Source organism: Cicer arietinum, chromosome 6 (assembly GCF_000331145.2).
Source record: "Cicer arietinum cultivar CDC Frontier isolate Library 1 chromosome 6, Cicar.CDCFrontier_v2.0, whole genome shotgun sequence".
NCBI lineage: Eukaryota > Viridiplantae > Streptophyta > Magnoliopsida > Fabales > Fabaceae > Cicer > Cicer arietinum.
This window is the reverse complement of record NC_021165.2, coordinates 50225301-50245001: the sequence shown is the minus strand read 5'-3', so window position 1 is coordinate 50245001 and position 19701 is coordinate 50225301. Positions and strand designations below refer to the sequence as shown.

At 29.1% G+C, this 19701-nt stretch overlaps 2 protein-coding genes and 1 pseudogene across 2 annotated transcripts; 2 read left to right on the top strand and 1 right to left on the bottom strand.

The window, feature by feature from the left end:
- Window positions 1-361: 361 nt before the first annotated feature.
- On the bottom strand, window positions 362-1330 carry LOC101514894 (uncharacterized). The gene is made up of 3 exons (XM_004516080.1): window positions 1193-1330; window positions 748-1032; window positions 362-457 (listed from the first exon to the last, which is right to left on the bottom strand). The coding sequence occupies exons 1-3, from the start codon at window positions 1328-1330 to the stop codon at window positions 362-364; spliced, it is 519 nt and encodes a 172-aa protein (XP_004516137.1).
- Window positions 1331-5263: 3933 nt separating this feature from the next.
- On the top strand, window positions 5264-6932 carry LOC101514571 (pectinesterase 4-like; annotated as a pseudogene).
- A 10185-nt stretch (window positions 6933-17117) lies between these two features.
- On the top strand, window positions 17118-19489 carry LOC101513597 (uncharacterized). Its single transcript, XM_073370260.1, has 3 exons — window positions 17118-17880; window positions 17974-18014; window positions 18279-19489. The coding sequence occupies exons 1-3, from the start codon at window positions 17797-17799 to the stop codon at window positions 18535-18537; spliced, it is 384 nt and encodes a 127-aa protein (XP_073226361.1). The 5' UTR covers window positions 17118-17796; the 3' UTR covers window positions 18538-19489.
- Window positions 19490-19701: the final 212 nt, after the last annotated feature.

The window sequence follows — 19701 nt, the reverse complement described above, 5'->3', positions numbered from 1 at the left end:
TCTGACTATGTTTTTAACCTCCAACGCCATTTACCCAATAGAGCTTTATTAAAACTTTCAAATCTTGGACTTCTAGTTCACCCTTCTCTAAAGGAAAGCACACCTTCTCCAAATTGACCCAATGAACCTTACTCACTTCCTTATTCCTACCCCAAAAAAATGATTTAAAAATATATTCAAGTTGATAAATGATGCCTGAAGGAGCCTTGAAAAAGGAAAGAAAATAAATAGGAGATGTAGATAAGACATCTTTGAGGAGTACTATACGGCTACCCAACGACAAAGTTCTAGAGTTCTACTCAGCCAACCTATTTCATATCTTCTCTATAATAGGTTTCTGAAACACCTTACCAGGGGATTATCACCGATAAGCAACCCCAAATATTTGAATGGGACAATTAACATTAACACCTGCCAACATACTATAAGCATTTATGCCGTAGTTTGAAGCCATGAACTGTTAACATTAACACTTGCCAACATACTTTTATGCAAATTAACCTTCAGGTCAGATTAAAGCTCAAACCACAACAAATTAGTCTTGCTTGCTCTAATATTATCCCAACATTTCTCCCATGATCAGCGTATCATCTACAAATTGTAAAAGAGAGAGACACGAAACTCATTTGATCCCACCTCAAAACCTTTGAATCGATAGGCTTCCACATAAGCCCTAAAAAGAGCATTCAGGCCCTCAACAGCTATTAGAAACTAGAACGGGGATAAGGGGTCACCTTGTCAAAATACCCTCTGCATAGCAAACTCTTCTACAGGGCTCCCATTCACTAGCACAGAAATTAATAGTGAACCAACACATTCCAAAATCCATTTACGCCATTTCTCTAGAAAACCCTTCTTTGCCATCACAAGCTCTAGGTAATCCCACTCAACTGAGTCATATCCCTTCTCGAAGTCCACTTTGAACAAAATTAACTCTTTTTTCTTCTTTTTTTGCCTCATAGACCACTTTATTTGCAATTTAGATCCCGTCCAAAATTTGTCTACCTTTAACAAACGTCGATTGAGATTCGGCTATTACAGAAGCAATCACCTAACTAAGTCTATTCGTCAACACTTTTGACAAAACTCTATACATACATCCCACTAATGAAATGGGTCTAAAATCATTTAAGACTTGCAGATTATATTTTTTGGGAAATAAATCTATAAAGGAGCAACTTGATCCTTTTACCAACCTCTCATTCACATGAAAATCACTTATAAATCTCATAAAGTCACCTTTTATGTTCTCCCAAAACTCTTTCACAGATCCAAAATGTGCCTTATTCGGACCTAGACTTTTGTAGGTGTCACAATCCCACACCCGCATGTTTGAATTCCTCTTCACTAAATCCAACTAATAATGTTTCATTCAGCTTGAATTAGCGAGAGAGAATTAAACTGCAAGTTAACCAAACCCATGTGGATGGATCTGGTTGATTTAAAATGACCTTCAAAATGATTAAACACTGCACTTCTCACTGGCGCCACCCCTTCAACACACACACCCTCAACCTCAATACTGAGAATCGAATTACGACGTCTCCTATTGGATACCGTACCAAAAAAGTTGTGTTTGCATATCTTTCTCTCAACCGTTTCACCCGCGAACATTGCCACTGAATACTACAATTCAACCGAGACCAAGAACAAATATTGGCAGACAATTGCCTACACTCTTCAATCTCCACGTCTGATAGAACACATGATTATGCTTTAATATCTACCTTATTTAACTCCTTTTAGCCACTTTTATCTTGTCAAATAGGTTATTGCAATGTTCCTTATGCCAACTCCTCAAGCGATTTTTGATAGTTTTCAACTTCTGCTTTAGTACAAAGCTCCCCCTACCAAACACTGTATAATTATCCCATACCTCCTTAACAAAATCCTTATAACCATCAAATTCCTCCCAACACTTCAACATACGAAAAGGTCTTGGTCCCTAGTTATCCCAATAATCACACAAGAATAATGGACAATGATCTGTTAAGCCTCTATCCAACACCCACTATGAGCAATTGGGCCATTGGTGATCCCACCTCTTTTTTTAAAAGAAATCGGTCTAATTTGCTCATGACCGACCCATCCAAACGACACCAAATAAAAACTCTATCATTTAAAGGCAAATCAATAAATTCTAATTCCTTAATAAAATTATTAAAGCACAAAATGTCTTCCATTTGGATATATTGACTCCTCCCATTCCTTTCACTTTCCTTCCTAATTGCATTAAAATCTCCACTGTCACACCAAAAATAATCTACATCGCTCTCAACCTTCTCGACTATCATATTCCACATATCTCGCTTCTCAATCTTGTCACAAGGTTACCACATAAATATTTTCTCCAATATCCTTCCACTCCCCCTCCATAATTAATGCATGATTTAATATGGAAGAACTCCACATATCAACCCGCGAGCTATCCCACAAAGTTAGAATACCTCCAGATCTACCTATTGATGGTTTGAACGAAAATTCAAACCCTTTTAATCCCCATAGCTCTTCACACATCGTTTTTTCAACTTCGTTTCTTTAACACACTATATCAGATTTTTTATTTTTTTATTCAATCCTACAATTCTTTTTTCTTAGACACTTTTTCTTTTGCTTATAACTCACACTTGTATTAGCTATCAAAAAAGTGAACCAAAATATGTTGTCCGACAATTGAAATTTTAATTAACTTCTCTTAATTAATATCATTGTATTACCTAGGGTCAATATAACATATAGGGAGACTTGTGATTTCTAATATGAGATATTTTAAATGTTTATAATAGTATTTTAGTAAAATTATTAAGTATTTCATAAAAATAATTTTTAAAAATTTTAGAATCAAAATTAATTTTTTATATTAATATAATCGACTTTGTATAATATTTTTTTTAATAGATAATAAAATTAATTAATTTAAAAATCTTAATATTTTAAATTTTTTTATCAAGTACAAAAAAAATTTGATAGCCTATATATTAGGTAAAATTTAATTTTTTTAAATTTTAATTAAAATAATTGATTTTGATGCTCTTATCCAGCCAGCTCTATATCTATACAAATGAAATGAATATGAGAACACTTCTTTTATAGTGACATTTTTTGTAAAAAAATTATTTGACATATCTTGGTTTGTTCATGTGTATAAAAATTGATATGGATATTGTAATTATAACTTCAAAACCATTTAAATATGTATTGATTGATCTAGAAAGACGACAGTACCTTATTCGTAGTCATAATTTTATTTTGTCCAAGTAAGAATTTCACTTTATGATGTGGTAGATTGAAATTTTGAAGACTTTATACAAAATAAACTTGATTATTAATTATTATACACTACTATATATATTTATAATATTTTATAGCAAGTTTTTAAATATGGACGAGGCAAGATTCAAGTGTAGTGTTTGACAAAAATAACAATCATAACAAAAAACATAGAAATATTTTAAATAAATAAAGAAAAGAAAACAAAGACACAAAAGTTAAAAATTTATTAGATGCTCGATTTTGAAGCGAATGAATAAAAGAAAACTACCTTCTAGTTGCCCAATCATAAATGACGACTTCACCCTTTTTATTTTTTTCATTATTTTTTTTATTAATTTTCTCATTCATATGTTATTTTTATTGTTTCTAAATTAGGCAATTTATTTAAAATAACTACTATTTTGTAAAAGTATTTTTGAAATACATTTTGCAGAGCTAAATTAAAATAAAACACATTTCAAACTCTTGTCTAAGAAAGTATAGTGATTCTTAATTCTAGTTTCTTTCCATAATATCTTGTTTGAGCAAGATCCACATTTTATTAGCATCTTTTTTTTATATAGGTAATCTCTTTTTTCATAAAGATAGAGTAGGTGTTTCTAGAGTATTAATAATTATATATTTTTATTTTGAGAGTTTCTTTAAATAAATAAATACTGATTAATAAGAGAGATTAATTTATTCAATTAAAAATACTATAAAAGAGCATAATTTTTCTCTTTACGTGTCCGTGTCATTTCTAATTCTACTATGACAATGCATTTTGGTCTTCTTTTCTCGCTTTAAAAAATTGATTAGATGTATTTCTAATTCTACTATGACACGTTTGATTTTAGTTAACTACCATAAATATTTGGTCTCTAAATCAGTCTCTACGGCGACTAAATTTTTTCGGTCTCTAATTCGGTTACTATAAGCGAAAATTCTAGCTAGTAGTGGATTTTCTTTCGTTTATTATTTACTATTTAATTTGTAGATTAAAAAAATCAAAGTCATTTTTTTATATAATAAATTTTATACTTTATTACTTCTAATAAAAAAATTGAAGAGATTATACTTTATTAATATAATAAATATTATACTTTATTACTTCTAATAAATATTATACTTGATTACTTCTAATAAAGAGATTGAAGAGGTAATGCCGCGTGCAAAACAAAAAACATAAAATGGTTCTTTTTTAATCTTATGTTATAAAAAAAATGCTATACCTTATGTTTATTTGTGTTTCTCACTATTGGAACTGCAAAATGAAATATATGTTAATGATTTTGGAATACTTTACTATGTTAATTAAAGTGATCAAGTAGAAAATAATTAGTCATATATTAAAAATTTAAAATGACATTTATATTTAAATAATTTTCTTTGACTAAATTGATTCATATTGTGAAACATAAGAAGTATATACATGATTAAGAGCATGTTGGAAATACTTTAATTAGTAGAATGATGAATATTTATTCAATTAATAGTGAACCCCCAACATACTTCTTTCTTCAGTCAATTGTGAGATACAACTGTAAAACTATTCTCGGAGTAGTGAGCTATAGAGAGTTTGTCACTATAATTCATAGTGAACAAACTATAATATCATAACAAGAATATGTGGAAAAAAACTACCACATATAATTAAAAAGTTAAATATTTAATTTAGAATTTTATTGCAGTTATTTTAAAATTTTACTACAAACCAAATAAACGATAAAGTAACATTAACATTTTATTGCGGATTATTCTTGTAGAAAATATCTATATTTAAATTCACAAGAAAAAGGAAACTTTCTGAAATATTTATGTGCAAACTTTGGATCCACTAGAAATGTGTTTTATTGAAGTAAAATCTACAGAAAATTTTTAAAAAAAGTCATACATGCAAAAAATTTCCAAAGCTAAATCTACCTCAAATGACATGTTTTTATAAATGGTCATCGAAATATTCATTGTAAAAATACTATTATATCATAACCATACAAGCTACTGACATACCATGACAATAACCTCCATGGTGATATATATACATGCTAATAATAAAAATATATCACATTTATTAATAAATTTAACAATCATTTTAATGTAAGCATTTGTTAAAATCCTGCAGGATGAGATCCTTCAACACATCACGTTTTGCTAACTCGTCACGGTGCTTTTTTCAACATATTTTTATTTCATATGTTTTCATCGTACTCATAGTGGTTAGCACCGATGGCTAAAAAAGGTGTTTGCATCTCATCGCCTTGTTGAAGTGGATATCACCAAAATTATCCTACATGATTTTCTATTGATGACCGTATCTTGTTGTCTGATATCTAAAAAGGTCTAGCTCGACCAAACATCATTATGTCCAAGGATGGTAGTGGCTAATATAAAACAGTTACAGCCGCTATTAACTCGTATCATGAGAATCATCAAGGAATATATGTTATATATGCTAAAATGTGTGTACCATGAGTACATTACAATCGACTCTAAAAATAATAAAATTTTATTATACGGTGATGGCCCTACAAACACAATTATCCCCAGAAACAAAAACGTTCAGAATGGACTCAAAACACCCAAAACAACCACATTTTGTAAGTTAATCATTAATTCTCACTATTTTATTCATCTATTTTTCTTAAAGTTAATAGAGAATATAAAGTTATGTTGATAATTATGTTAGTCGAGAAGAGGAAGAGAGAAAATATTGTATAGCGATTCTCTTATGTTAATCTAGTATGTTTATTAGATTTTAATTTGTTAGTTTATTACAAATCGTGTACAATAGTTATGTAAATTAAGAAGAGTGCCACAAATATATAAGTTAATAGAGAATTTATTTAAAAATTCCTTGTAAAAATTTAATGCAAAATTTGCGCAATTTTTATTTACGTAGGTCGCCGAAAATTAAATATGATGTGTAATTATCTAATTAATCTTATGTGAATTAATTTTTGGATATTTAAATGTGATTGCAGCCACCTTTGGTAAAGACTTCATTGCCATGACAATTGCATTTGAGAATAAAGTTGGTCCAAAAGCTCAACAACCAGTGGCACTTCTTGTTAAAGGTGATCACTCAATATTCTTCTGATGTCAATTTCTTGGTTATCAAGACATATTATATGCAAACAAGAGTCATCAATTCTACCGTAATTGTGAGATTTATGGAACCATTGATTTTATCTTCGGTCACTCGAGTACAACCTTGATCAAGAACTCTAAGATCTTGGTAAGGAAGCCCATTCAAGGACAACAAAACGTTGTGGTGGCAGATTGCTCATCCCACAAGGACGTGCACGTTGGAATAGTTCTCCAAAACTGCTCCATCATGCTAGACATTGAGCTATATCCTTATTGGTTTACAGTGAAGACTTACTTGGCAAGGCCATGGAAGATTTTTTCAAGGGCGGTCTTCATTAACAATTCTTTTGATGATTTTATTCAATGAGATAGATATATGATATGGAAAATTAATGGAACAAACACTGAAAACATACTTTGCTGAGTTTGGCAAAAATATGTCATTTCCAAAGATGAAGCTATTAGATTCACTGCTAAATCATGGCTTAATGCTAGCACATGGTTGCCTTTCACTGGTGTGCCATACAATATACGATTATAGACTTATGATATTTTCTTTGTTTCATTTCAACTACAATACTTTGTATTTTGATTATAACCATAATTGTTATAAATAATATTGTGCAACAATCAAATCCTTAAGTATCAAAGAAAAAATAATCTACAATTAATATTATTTCTGTATAGACTAGAACTTGAATCCATGCTATACACATAAATTAAGTAGTGAATTAAAACAAAGTAAAGTTACATGTGTTATACATAAGAATACTCCAAAGTTTCTATTAAAAACATTAAACTTTAATATATACTAGATGTGCACCTATATGTGCAAAAAATAAACTGCCATACAAATCTATAAAAATAAATAAATAAATAATGTAGTAATATAAGTTTAAATCCATTCTTTTATATTTAAGAATGATTTCTATTTATGATAGAAATACAATGAGACAAAGTCAATATGTTTGGGGTTACGACAATACTATTCTAGTTCGTTTGTATATTTATATAGCAGGTTAAAAGTTATGTGGGTCTCATGTTAAAAATTGTCTACCTATGAATGAAGTAAATAAATAACTCGCATTACTAAGAATTATGATTAATCGAATAGAACAAAATAGTTCACAGGGTCTTAGGACGTATGAGTTCAACATAATAGAGTTAAAAAGTGTCCTACAAAAATTACTTATAAAATATAAATTCTATGATGGCTCAATGTCTACTGGATATAAAGATATATAATTTAGAGCTTTATTTCATTTTCTCTCTTACTCTTTACATATTCAACTCATCTTCCTTTTGCCTTCCTTAACTATCCATCACACAAAACTCCAAACATTGTCACGCTTTTTGCACTAACCTCAAAATATGGGAAGGTGGCCGAAATAGGCCCCAATGATGCATAATGGGTTGTTAATGTTGAAGAAGAAGATATGAAAAGGGATTGGGTCGGTTGGTAGGACTATGATGAAAGGGATGGAGAAGAATATTTAAAGTTTTCTTATGGTAACTAATGAGTCCAAATTAAAAAAATATTATCAAATATTCGTCATAATTCCAACTAAGCCTTATTTTGACACTTAAGCATGCCATGTCTTCGGTCTTAGAAAGTCAAAATTTATTAAGGATTAAAAGCAAAAAAATGTTAAATGAAAGGAGTATATTAAATAACAATATATTTGTAGGAACTAAAACTAATTTTTTGTTCTCTATCTCACAAGATATGAAACACTATTTATTCAATATTTTATTTTTTGTTTAGAAAAAAAGTACTATTGATCCAATATTTTATTTTTTGTTTGGACAAAATATATAATGTAAGACACATATGAGTCGTGTGTTAAATTTCTATTTTCTTCCTTAAGAAAAGTTTTCTATTTTCTTTATTAATCTTTTTATGTAGCTATACTACTATTTTGTTTCTAATATAATGTGATTTAATTTAACCAAGTGACAGAACTCAACTGATTAATAATAAATCATTCAAGAAATGTCAAGTTTTAATTTTGGTTGGAATAGTTGTTGGCCAAATTTTACGTACCTCCAACTGAACCTTGAATTGGTGATTGTAAAAATTATTTCTAGGTTGAAAGTTGGTTGTGAAAAACCTTTCAAGATTGAAAGGTGACCGTAAAAATCCCTTATGGGTTGAAAGGTGAATAATGTAATTGATCAAGGTTTTATTAAGAGAAAATGTGCAAATGAGAACGTTCTAGTTTTGAAGCACATAGTAAAAGTCTCACGGTTGTGAGGACATGACTAACCTGAGTTGAGTGAATCAGTTTACTTTTGTGCATGAATTTTTTATCTCTTATCTTTAATTATTTGAATGTACATATCACACTTCAGTGTATTGTTTTTATTTACAAGTTTATCTTGAGTTAAGAATGTTATGGTCAACTAAGAGCTTACTAATCAACTTTTGATTACCAAGTTTAATCTTGAGTAAACATCAATTAAAGTACAAGAACTAAATTTTAAAAGGGTCACTGTTCAAACTCTTGTTCTTACGACTACTCATTCCACTTGAAATATCTCTCTAAAAGTGATAAGTTCTGAAGTACCTCTATCAATCACCCAATTATTTCAATAACACTAATATCATTCTCATCAATAACAAGCAAGTCATTAAATGTCACATTAGTATTGTCTTCATCAATATGTTCTTTATTTTTCTTTAACTTTAGTCAGCATTCTCCTTTTTTTAAAGCCAACAATTCCTCTGTATATGACCATTTTTACCAAAACAGTAACTCTTAATAACTTTGTACTTGATTTTAGAATTGCTTATACTTTGGACTCTATTACCTAAATATCAGTTCTTGTTTCTCTCCCTTGATTTAGTAACCAACACTTCTGACTGCGATAGAGAATCTTGAGACTTTCTTATCATCTCTTCATTCAAAATACTATTTTTGACAAGGTCCATTGACAAAATACCATTAGCAGTACAATAAAAAAAATGACATTTTGAAAAAATTTCACGAGTCGAAAAAGGAACATAGAAGCAATAACGCCTAAGTTTCATCATCAAACTTAATATCCATAGCAGAAAGGTGATTCATAATTCCTAGGAAATCATTCAAACGATATCTCGATGAAATCACTTATGGAATGTTCAAGGTTAACAACTTCTTTATCAAGTACATCTTGTTATTTCATGTCTTCACATAAATCTGCTAAAGTTTATCCCACAATGATTAAGCATTTGTATACCAATATTGTGATTCGACCCTTTATCGTCGATCCACTAACAAGTTAATCCACAAACTTGTATTTAATAAAGTCAAATGATCAATAGTCTTATCAATCGACTTTACAGTATTGAACACATGTTAGAGAAAATTCTTCCCATAAAGCAGATCCTTCATCTTACTTTTTCAAATGACACAATTTGAACAACTCAATGTCATCATCATACGAGTTATTTGACTTCCTTAATTTACCACAAATTAATTATAACAAGAGACCAAAAACTCCAATGCTAGTTGTTTGGACTATAATGTCCAACAAAATATTTGGAGTTTGCTAAATTAAATATTTCCTGTGCAAGCTGCATATAGAAAAATTACCAACCAAAAACAATACAAAAAATCATAACAATAAAGGAGTAAAAAGTTATAACTAAAATACCTCAAATTTAATGTAGAAAATCTACCAAAAGCAATGGTAAAAATCATATCGTTCAGACCAAAAAAGTAATTACACTATATAAAGTACTCTCTTCGTTTCATAACAAGTGTCATTTAAGCACATAATAAATTGTCTCTAAATGAATGTCATTCTCAATTTTCAATGCAACTTTATTTTTTTTTCCTATATTACCCTTCAATAATTACTATGTGCATAATTTACAAAATATTATTGTACTTTACATTGATAATAGTGAAAAACTCAACAATAGTTAAAATGGTTAATTTATTACTTAACATTTCTTAATATGTTTGCAAAAATCATCTTAAACGATATTCCTTGTGAAACACATGAATTAGTAATAAGTAAAATAAAAAGTCTTCCTAATAATTGAATTCCATATTGGACAAATTTTTTTTTTCAAATCAATAAATTATTTTGGGATGAAGAAAAATAAAGAATAATTGAAGAAGTGAAGTAAGTGTCTCCAATGTATACGGACCACTTTTTGCTTGGAATGGGTTGCATGATATGTGATATTGGATACGAGGCAATGTTTGAACCTGTAAATGACAACAAAAACAACATATGTCTTTAAGATAAATTTTAGTAGAGTCAGACTAATTGGTTAGAGATATTTGCATTTGTAATTTTTATTATTGTTTTTTAGACAAGATTCAATTTAATTCACCTTTAGACTCAGCCTAATTCACTTGTTATTGTTTGGACTAAAAATTATATGTTATTTTATAAAGACTAAGTTTAATAGGTTGATATTTATAAACTCAAAACACATTTAAACCTTTTAAAAAATAACTAACAAATTTTTATAGTATAGACTCAGCCTAATTGGTTAGAGAAATTTGCATTTGTAATTTTTGTTATTGTTTTTCAGACAAGACTAAATTTAATTCGCCTTTTTTCTTTAAGATTTTTTTTCCGTCAAAGATAATCTAATTTTCATACAAGACTCAGCCTAATTCACTTGTTATTGTTTAGACTATGTATTATATGTATTTTATAGAGACTAAGTTTAATAGGTAGATATTTTACAGGCTCAAAATACATTTAAATCTTTTAAAAAATAACTAACAAATCTTTATTTTATTTTGTTTTCTCTCTTTTTAGAAGTCACATTTATTCATCAAACCAACTTGTTTGTTTTTGGAATCAAATCAACATATAAACTAGAGAACTAAATATAACATTATTTTAAAGGAAGACAAAATTTTAGAGTATGTAGCTCCTGCCACAATATACCCCTTGAATTTCCTAGCTAGCCAAGAAGTATGATAGTAATGACTTACTCACAGTTCCTTATCAAACTACCACTTTGAGCACTCTCTTTGATCAATGAAACCAAGGAATCATTTTAACAAAATGATTAAAACCAACAATCAAAACCATAAAATAGAATCTGCCTCGTTTAATACAAACTATCTCATTGGTTTTGTCAATTTTCTTCTATTGATCGATATGTAAAAGTTATCACATGATGAAGTCAGAAAATTAACATTGTATGTATTAATTTCTACTTCATTTGTACAAAAATCCATAAGATGTTCTTACAAACGGGACAAAAAGTTAAATTCATAAGACTGAAATATTCAATTCAAATTAAAGTAAATGTTCATTGTATGTGAGATATTGGACCTCTTTGCTTAAGATTTTTTTAAAAAATTTATACTATTTTTTTTTTGTTATAACATTTTTTAAAAAGAATTTTTAAAATAAAGCTTCAAATGAAAAATTGGTTTAAATAATTTATCTTAAAATATGGTTTTAATTATTTCATCTTTTTCTACAATCTTTTTTTGGATAATGAAATTTTAAAAAATGATTAAAACGAAAACTATTTTGAGAAGCTCTTCAAAAAAATCAGTTTTGAAAGATATCCTTTTTAAAAAAATATTATTTTTATCATGTTCAAATCTCTATATTTAAGTTATTGAATGACAAAATTACTTTTTTTAATTGATAACAAATGAATCTAAAAAATTTTTATTAATTTTTATAAAAATTATTTCTAAAAATATAAATTCAAAATCACTTTTTTAAAATCTTAAACAAACAGGTCCATTAGTTCAATGATAAAAGTTTGACTTTGTAATCTTAAAGAACATAGTTCAAATCTCACTTGAGATAGTTATAAAATGATAAATTTAGTATATAAAAAGAAATTAATAGAGTAATATGATACGTTAATCGTGTGATAGAAAGAGATAAATAATATATTAAATGCGCATTAAAAAATTGGCTAAATTATATTTGTGGTCCCTTAACTTAATTTCAGTTAACGTTTTAGTCATTTATCTTTTTTTTTTCTCGATTTGATCCTTTATTTTAATTTTAAGTAATAATTTGAAATTTTATGTTTTAAAATGTCAACAATGTCATCCTCTTTTTTACAAAAATTCAAAAATATCGTCAATTTTTTCAAATAAAATCCATAAAATTAATAATCATCTTCAATATAATGCAAATTTCATCAAATTCATAACTCAAATATTCAAATGAACTCATATTTTCTTCCCCAACAACATCAAATATATAATGAAAATATGAGTTTATTTAAAGATTTAAGTTATGAATTTGATTAAATTTGCATTTTATTGAAGATGATATTGAATTTTATGGGTTTTGTTTCAAAATTTTGATCATTTTTTTGAATTTTTGTAAAAAAAAGGACAACATTATTGATATTTCGAAATATAAAATATCAAATTGTCACTTAAAATTAAAATAAAGGACCAACTCGGGAAAAAAAGATAAAGGACTAAAACGTAACTGAAATTAAATTAAGGGACCGCAAATGTAATTTAGCCTAAAAAATTAAAAGTGTCTAAAAAATATAAGAGCTATATACAAAAATTATACTCGTAATAAAATTTATGACTTTAAATTTATCAATATTTGTTGATTTCTTCGTTTAAATAAAACCATACAAAAAATTATACAATATAAAATTCATTAAATATATAACATGAAATAGGTAAATGACGAAATAATTGACTTCAAGTGATTAATGAGTTTTAGTTAAATGCGCCTTATTCAGGAGAACTAAAATATGAATCTTGATTGAAAAAAATTATTAGTTTAATTTTATTTGCCTTAAAACTGAATTTTTAATTACTAGAGTTTATTCTTTTCAAAAATAGAGGGTTAAAAAAATATGAAAAATCTAATAGTCATGTTTTTATTTTCACACAAAAAATTAGGAGGTGTTTACCCAAGTCACATTCATATTCTATATTTTTTTTCCCTCATTTTCTTACTTAATTACATGTCACATGTCTTATTTTGATCTCATTCTTTTTTACTTTTTTTTCTCCTATTTTGAAAGTCCTTGCCATATGCCATGGTTGTAATTAATGCTAGAGAATTTTTCATTGATGCAAAAATCACTTATATGCCATGGTTGTAATTTTTATTATTGTTTATGCTCGTGTCGGATGATTTTACGAGTTGTTCACTTTAGTAATAACGTTGATTTATATTTATTTATCCTAACAAAGAACTATTAAATAAATGACAAATATCTTGTAAAATAAATAAATAAATGATAAATATCTTTATTTTGTCTCTTACACCTAAAATAATGTTTATTTTATACTTTTGTTATCTGATATTAAGAAGTGTTATATGAAATTAAGTTAAGAGACCGCATAAACTATTGTGTCTAAATTATAATTACTCCAATAATACGGTTGATCTAGAAAGATAGTAGTACCTTATTCTTAGTTATAATTTTATTTTGTACATTCATAAGTAAGAATTTTTCTTTATAATGTATTAGATTAAAATTTTGTAGACTTTATAAAAAATAATATTGATTATTAATTATTTATACACTAATTTATATATAACAATAAGCTTTTATGATTATACACGAGAAGAAACCCAAGTGTATTATATGCACAAAAGTTCTGATAGTGTTGAGAAAAAAAATACTCATAATAGAAAACAAATGAACATTTAAAAAAAATAAAGAAAAGACACTACGCGAAAAACGCATTTTACAGCGCTTTTTTTAAGCCATTTACAGCGCTTTTTCAAAAAAAATAAGCGCTGTGGAATCGAGCGCTGTAAATGATACAACAGCGCTTTTAAAAAAGTGCTATAAAACATGTAAATACAATGCGCGCTTGTTATGCACATTTTACAGCGCTTCTTCACAAAAAAGCGCTGTAATATGCACCCCATTATATGAGTTATGGGTCTGCTTTTAGAGCGCTTTTTAACACAAGCGCTGTAAAATGCACACCCATAATTTCATATTATGGTCTGCATTTTACAGCGCTTTCTCAAAAAAGCGCTGTTTTGAATCTTCTTCACTGCGATACATGCGCCTAAATCTTGGTATTATAGGAAAATACCACACGACTTTTGCTGGAGTAGATTCTTTCTTCTTATATCGAGAGACATTGCATTTCGGACACGCCTTAAGTAGTTCATATTCGTTTCGAAATAAAATGCAATCGTTAGGACACGCATGAATCCTTTCGTAACTCATTCCAATAGAACACAAAATCCGTTTAGCCTCGTAGGTTCGACTGGGAAGTTCATTATCATCTGGCAACATATCTTTTATGAGTGTTAATAATTCCGTAAAGCTTTTATCAGACCATCCATTACTCGCTTTTAAGTTGTACAACTTTAATATCGCTGACAGTCTTGTGAATTTAGTACAACCATTATATAATTCTTTCTCTGCATCACTCAACAAACTTTCAAACATTTTAGGACAATCTCGAAGATCTTCTTCAACTGCTTTTGCAATCTCATCAACTCGGTCCGGCTCATATGTATCTGTATCGAAGTCAGTTGAAGCATATGTCGAACTATTCTCAAAATTAATGTTTCCTTTTTTTTTCTCACCATGTCTTATCCAACATGTGTAGCTTTGATCAATTCCATTACATACTAGATGTCCTTCTAATTCATCTTCTCTAACACGTTTTCCAAAACAACATTTTAAACAAGGACAAACTACTCTATTTGGATCTTTTGCATTCTTCACTGCAAACTCAACAAACTCCTTCACTCCAATTTCATACTCTTTTGACAATCGATTGGCTGAAATCCATTTCCTATCCATATTATACCACCTATATAAATGCAGTAACAAAAATAATAAGCTTTCAAAACATATCAACAAGTTTCAAAAAGAAACCAATATCAACTAACAATTTCAAAACAGAACAGATCATGTGGTATGAGTTTTTGACAATTTTTGACAATTTCAAAACATAACAGATCATGTGTAAAAAATACCTTAGACAACGTAGATGGCCGCACAGTACGTAGAGGATATTAGGGTTCCCAACGTATATAATTATTTGAAAGATGTAGAGGATATGAGGGTTTCCAACGTATATAATTATTTGAAAGATGTAGAGGATATGAGGGTTTCCAACGTATATAATTATTTGAAAGATGTAGAGGATATGAGGGTTTCCAACGTATATAATTATTTGAAAGATGTAGAGGATATGAGGGTTTCCAACGTATATAATTATTTGAAAGATGTAGAGGATATGAGGGTTTCCAATGTATATAATTATTTGAAAGATGTATTTTACAGCGCTTGTGAAAAAAGCGCTGTAATAGGTAGTTAAATTCAATGAAAGCGCATGTGTTTTACAGCGCTTGTGAAAAAAGCGCTGTAATAGGTAGTTAAATTCAATGAAAGCGCATGTATTTTACAGCGCTTGTGAAAAAAACGCTGTAATAGGTAGTTAAATTCAATGAAAGCGCATGTATTTTACAGCGCTTGTGAAAAAAGCGTTGTAACTGATACGCGAAAAGCGCTTCCTTTTACAACGCTTTTTTGACAAGCGCTGTAAAGGCCTTATAACGTGATGCGCAAACGTTATATGACCTACTACAGCGCTTGTCATCAAAAGCGCTGTAAAAGGTTCCGTTATTTTTAAAATATAATTACAACAGCGCTTGTGTTTAGCAAGCGCTGTAAAATGGGCGCTGTTAAATGTCATTTTTGGCGTAGTGAGAAAACAAAGGCACAAAAGTTAAAAAGTTATTAGATCCTTGATCTTGAAGAGAATGAATAAATGGAAATTACTCTCTAGTTGTCCCACCATTTTTATTTTTCTCATTATTTTTTTAATAATTTTCTCATTCATAGATTATTTTTATTTTTTCTAAATTAGACTTTTGTTTTAGATAACTACTATTTTATAAAATTATTTTTAAAATACATTTTGCAAACCAAATTAAAATAAAACACATTTCAAACTCATATCTAAGAAAATATAGTGATTCTTAATTCGAGTTTCTTCTATAATATCTTGTTTGAGCAAGATCCACATTTTAATAGCATCTCTCTTTTTTTTTTTTTATATAGGTAATCTCTTTTTTCATAAAGGTAGAGTAAGTGTTTGTAGAATACTTATAATTTTTATTTTTTTTATTTTAAGAGTTTCTTTAAATAAATAAATATTGGCTAATAAGGGAGATTAAGTTATTCAATTAAAAACACTATAAAAGAGCATAATTTATTTATTTATCTGTCAGTGTCATTTCTAATTCTACTATGACAATCATTTTGGTCTTTTTTTTTCTCTCTCTCTCAAAAATTTATTTGATGTATTTGAATTTAAAAATGTGATTATCTTTCATTTATTATTTACTATTTAATTTTTAGACAAAAAAAAAATCAAAATCGTTTTTTATATAATAAATTTATTACTTCTGGTAAACTAAATCTAAATCTAAGAGATTGAAGAGGTAATGCCGTGTGCAAAACAAAAAAAATATAAAATCGTTCTTTTTTAACCTTATGTTATAAAAAATGCTATACCTTATGTTTATTTGTGTTTCTCACTATTGGAACTGCAAAATGAAATATATCTTAATGATTTTGGAATGTTTTACTATGTTAATTAAAGTGATCAATTAGAAAAATAATTAGTCATATATTGAAAATTTAAAATGATATTTATATTTAAATAATGTGTTTGACTAATTGATACATATTGTGAAACAGAAGAAGTATATAATAAAATTACACCATTAGTAGATTATCTTTTAAAAAAACATTAGTTGAAATATATGATTAAGAGCATGTTGAAAATACTTTAATCAGTAGAGTGATGAATATATATTCAATTAATAGTGAACCCGCAGCATATTTCTTTTTTCGGTCAATTGTGAGATACCACTGTAAAACTATGCTCTGAGTAGTGAGCTATAGTGTTTGCCACTATGCAGAAAATTTTCGAAGACAGATCCGAAGGGAACGCCAAATCCAATACCCATCTCCGCCCAAAAATATCCTACCCATTAAATTTACTTCTTCCTCTCTTTCTACACTTTCCCATTTTCCACACTATTCACTATTATATACCAATTTCTACTTTTTCGACTCAAATTTACTCCGATTTTTGTCGAAACCCTTTTCGTTATTTTAGCTGTTTACTTCGAATAAGAGGAAATTAAGTTTCATTGAGTGACCCCATAATCGCGATTGTGCTTCAATTTAGCGTGTAATTGAGGGTTTTGTAGATTCTACTTCTTGATCCTATTTTCATTGATCAAAATCACTTTTTTCCTCTGTTTTTTTGTTCTGGGGTTTTATTTTTTAGGTATGGGCATTAGTATAATCTGAATTTTTGAGTAATTCAACACACTTTTGGATCTCAATGTTTGTTAAATCTCTTTGGATCTGAGATTGTGCTGGAAATCAAGATGAATCGTTGTTGAGACACTTGGAACAGGCAAAAGATTTTATTTTTTTGCAATTGATGTGTGTAGTAGAGGGCTTTTTTGTAATTTAGCAAGGATTAGGAATTTGGGTTTGTGATGATGGATCATGTTATTGGTGGAAAATTCAAGCTTGGGAGGAAGATTTGGGGGGTGGGGGTCATTTGGAAAATTCAAACTTGGGTATGTATGCACCTTCTCTATTGTTTTGGTAGCATTAGCACCCATGTTTACTTTGAATAATAGTTTGGTTTTCTATGCTTTTCTTTGTTTCAGGTGTTAATGTACAAACTGGAGAGGAAGTGGCTGTCAACCTGGTGAGTGTAGTTATTGATTTCTATTGGGTGCTATGTTAATTGATAATCTCGTTCCCTTAAATGACATGTTATGACATGTTTTTAGAAGTGGTCATCCTGAAAAAACGATTATATCATAACCATACAACCTAGTGACATAACATGAAAATAACCTCCATGATGCTATATGTTTACATTTTTACCACTCATGCGACTATCTAAATATATCTAACTCATTAACAAATATCAATCATTTTAAAGTAAGCTTATGTTAAAATCATGTAGGATGAGATCTTTGAGCACATCACGTTTTGCTAGCTCGTCACGATGCTTTACAACAGATTTTTGTTTCATATGTTTCCATCTTACTCATAGACTCATAGTGGTCAGCACTGTTGGCTATAAAAGGTGCTTGCATCTTGTCGCCTTGTTGAAGTGGATCACCAAGGTTATCCTACATGGTTTTCTATTGATTACTGTATCTTGTTGTCTGAGCTCCAAAAAGTCTAGCTTGACCCAACACCATTGTGGCCAAGGATGGTAGTGGCCAATATAAAATGGTTACAACCACTATTAACTCGTACATTGAGAACCATCAAGGAAGATATGTTATATATGTTAAAATGGGTGTCTACCATGAGTACATTACTATCGTGCTTGCAGCCACCTTTGGTAAAGACTTCATTGCCATGTCAATTGCATTTGAGAATAAAGCTGGTCCAAAAGCTCAACAAGTAGTAGTACTTCTTGTTGAAGGTGATCACTAAGTACTCTTCTGATGTCCATTTCTTGGTTATGAAGACACATTGTACGCAAACAAGGGTCATCAATTCTACTGTAACTATGAAATTTATAGAACCGTTGATTTTATCTTCGGTCAGTCGGGTACTACCTTGATCCAGAACTCTAAGATCTTGGTAAGGAAGCCCATTCAAGAACAACAAATCGTTGTGGTGGCAGATGGCTTATCCCACAAGGACGTGCACACTGGAATAGTTCTCTAAAATTGCTCCATCATGCCAGACATTGAGCTATATCCCTATCGGTTTACAGTGAAGATTTACTTGGCAAGGCCATGGAAGGCTTTTCAAGGGCGGTCCTCATTAACAGTTATTTTGATGATTTTATTCAACGAGATTAATATATGATATGGAAAATTAATGAAACAAACACTGAAAACTCTTACTTTGCTGAGTTTGGCAACATTGGACCCAGTGCCAATGCTACAACAAAAGTTAAATGGGCAAAAGGTGTCATTAATAGAAATGAAGCTATTAGGTTCACTATTGGACCATGGTTTAATGCTAACACTTGGTTGCCTTTCACTGGCGTGCCATACAATGTAGGATTATAGGCTTATGATATTTTCTTTGTTTCATTTCAACTACATTACTTTGTATTTTGATTATAACCATAATTGTTATAAATAATATTGTGTAACAATCGAATCCTTAATTATCAAAGAAAAAAACAATCTATAGTTAATATTATTTATATATAGACTAGAACTTGAATCCGTGCCATGCACATAAATTACGAATTGAATTATTCCATTTTCTCTCTTACTCTCTACGAATTCAACCCATCTTTATTTTGTCTTCCTTAACGATCCATCACACAAAACTCCAAACACTGCCATGCTTTTTGCACCAACCTCCAAATGTGGTAACGTGGCCGAAACAGGTCGCAGTGCTGCAAAATGGGTTGT